Here is a 2866-nt window from a genome sequence, read left to right as displayed (position 1 = left end):
TTGATCTGCTTGGTATCACTTATAATCACTTAAAATCTATTTTTGGTACTTAATAAACTTGTTTTGGCTTTATCTACACTAGTGAGTTGGAATGAGGTGCATGGGAAAATCATAGCTCGATTGGCAGAGGCTGTTGCATATTCCTTTCTACATTCAAGGAGGGGACAAATTCTATGAGCTTACGCTGGACAGTTCTCTGCGCAGGGTAAAACTGTAACATTTTGGGTTTACACTCCAGTGGGAGGTACGAATCTGAGAAGCTGGTGGTTAATTTGGCTGCAGCCTCTCTATTGTTGGTTGATGCAGTGGCTGGTTAGAGCCTGCACGTAACTGCAGCTGGGTGTGTCCCTACGTGTGTGGATGCTGGTGTAACTGTAAGATCGAGAGCAGGTCTGCAGCTTGTCACAGCAGCACAGTGTGAGAGGGGGCAAAGACTGGTGCGTCAAAGGGCTCAATGAAACCCCAGTTCCATGTGGCCCCCTTGGCGGAACCCGTCACACTGTAACAAATGCATTCCAGTCCTAGCCGACACTCACCTTCTCACTGATTGTCTCTTTTGCTGTTAGTTCCTGGAAATTGAATAGAAGATCCCAGTGATGGCACATGATGCCAGCTGACAATCACACCTTTTTTGCCCCCGTGACCTACATCCTGACTGGCATTCCGGGTACAGAGGAATCTCATGTCTGGATCTCCATCCCCTTCTGTCTGATGTACATTGCAACACTTTTTGGGAACTCTCTCCTACTATTCATCATACTAACAGAACAAAGCCTCCACCAGCCCATGTATATACTCATGTCCATGCTGGCCACTGTTGATCTGCTGTTATCTACCACTACAGTGCCCAAGATGCTGACTGTTTTCTGGTTTAGAGCAGGGGAAATTTCTTTTGCTGCCTGCCTAACCCAGATGTTCTTCATCCATTTCAGTTTTATTGCCGAGTCGGCCATCCTGCTGGCTATGGCGTTTGATCGGTACATTGCCATCTGCGACCCCCTGAGATACACCATGATACTGAGCAAGTCTGTGATCGGGAAGATGGGGTTGGCAGTTGTCACAAGAAGTTTCTGTATCATTTTCCCCATCATCTTTCTCATGAAGCAGCTGAAGTTCTGCAGAACCAACCTCCTGCCTCACACCTTTTGTGACTACGTGGCCATAGCCCGGCTGGCCTGCGACGACATCACAGTCAATTTCTGGTATGGTATAGCCGTGGCTATTTTAGTAATTGGTTTGGATGCTGTGCTCATTGCTTTGTCTTATGGGCTGATCCTCAGGGCTGTCTTCCGGCTCCCCTCCAAGGACGCCCGGCTCAAGGCTCTCCGCACCTGCAGCTCCCACCTCTGTGTCATACTGATGTTCTACACACCATCCTTTTTCTCCACTTTTGCACACCGATTTGGGCACATCATCCCAGGTTATATTCTTAACCTACTGGCCAACTTCTATGTTCTCATTCCCCCCATGTTAAATCCCATCGTTTATGGGGTGACAACAAAAGAGATCCTGAAACGGGTGATCCATGTGTTTCATCGGTGGTGCAGGAGAAGCTCCCTGCTGAGCTAAAGCAGGACACAGAAAATCCTCTGGGGCTTGGAAATTGAACCCAGGTTTTCATTGGAACTATAGGGATGTTTTTATTATGTACTTCCACTGCGTAAGGTCAAAAGCTGGTCTCTCTCATCAACACAATTTGGGTCCAATGAAAGCTATTTCCTCCCCCAGTTTGTCTCTCTAATATCCTGGGGTACACATGGGTGCAACAGCACAGCGCCCTGCTACAAAAAACAGCCAGACGGAGTGAGTCTTGTTCTACATTGAAGGGAAACAACAAAAAAAGAAAGCACAAAGGTAAAATCACTTTGTGATACAGCACGGTGTGTGCTGCTCTGTGACAAGCTGCATCCGAGCTGCACTCTCCATGGCCAAGGAAAGCAGCAGCCAAGGGGGATGTGCCATACAGCCATGGGAAGTGCACTGTGCTGCACACTGGGAGACGGGAGCTCTAGTGTTCATTCTGCCACTGACCGGCTGTGTCACCTTGGGAGAGTTTCTTTCCTCCTCAATTTCCTCACTGGCAAATGAGCACACTTTGGGGCCAGCATGGAAGTCAGGAGCAAGTCTCCTCAGGGAGACAGCACAGAGATTTCAAGGCCCTTCTCTGCGCAGCCCAGAACCTGAGCAGGGGTGGCTTTGATTGTGTCATCATGGGATTCCTTTACCTGGAGATCCACCCTCAGAGGACATGGCTCAGCCAGCAAACAGCCCCCACCCACCACCACCCCATGGGAAACATGGTGATTCAGTGTTTAAGCGGGCCCTAGAATTTCAACTAGTCACCCCTCTATTCAGCCCACTAACTTGTGTTTGGCTAAGGCACCCCCCACAAAGATATGAGAACTCCTGAATCCTTCTCAGGGTCACAGCTTTGGTGGCCTCAGTCCCCCATTCCATAGCCAAGGCCTGCATCCCAGGACTGTGTATTTGGCTGCCTTATAGATCATTTTGCGTGGACGGGCCCAGCTTACCCAGGCTGATCTCATGCTCTTCCCCACACAGGTGGTTTTGTGGGGCTGACCGAGTGGGAGGTGCTGTGGCCTGGTGCACTGGGTGAGGGACTTATTTTCACGTGCTCTCTGGTGCACCGACCATGGGAGACAGAGAGAGGAAAATCTTGTGTGTGTGATTAGCTGGGTCTTACCCCCTGCTAGTGGAATGTTTTGCCACTGAGGGTGATATGATGTTTCTTGTGTAACCATCTGCTAGTGCCACAAAAATGCTGAGAGAAACTGTTTCTGCTTTTATTCCCACCTTCTATTCCTAGAGCGTTGGAGTAGAAATGTCTCACAGGAACATAAAAACA

The 2866-nt window shown here is 49.1% G+C and overlaps 1 protein-coding gene across 1 annotated transcript; it reads left to right on the top strand.

Moving 5' to 3' along the window:
- The first annotated feature begins 603 nt into the window (after positions 1-603).
- On the top strand, positions 604-1569 carry LOC116830537 (olfactory receptor 52B2-like). The gene has a single exon (XM_032790082.2). It carries the CDS (start codon positions 604-606, stop codon positions 1567-1569), a length of 966 nt encoding a protein of 321 aa, XP_032645973.1.
- The last annotated feature ends 1297 nt before the right edge of the window (positions 1570-2866 follow it).

Source organism: Chelonoidis abingdonii, chromosome 1 (genome assembly GCF_003597395.2).
Source record: "Chelonoidis abingdonii isolate Lonesome George chromosome 1, CheloAbing_2.0, whole genome shotgun sequence".
NCBI lineage: Eukaryota > Metazoa > Chordata > Testudines > Testudinidae > Chelonoidis > Chelonoidis abingdonii.
Note: the sequence above shows the minus strand (reverse complement) of the source record. Positions and strands in the feature narration are given on the sequence as shown.

Bases quoted from the DNA above. Each gene is read 5' to 3' on its own strand.
- LOC116830537 (XM_032790082.2), top strand. From the start codon at position 604: ATGATGCCAGCTGACAATCACACCTTTTTTGCCCCCGTGACCTACATC.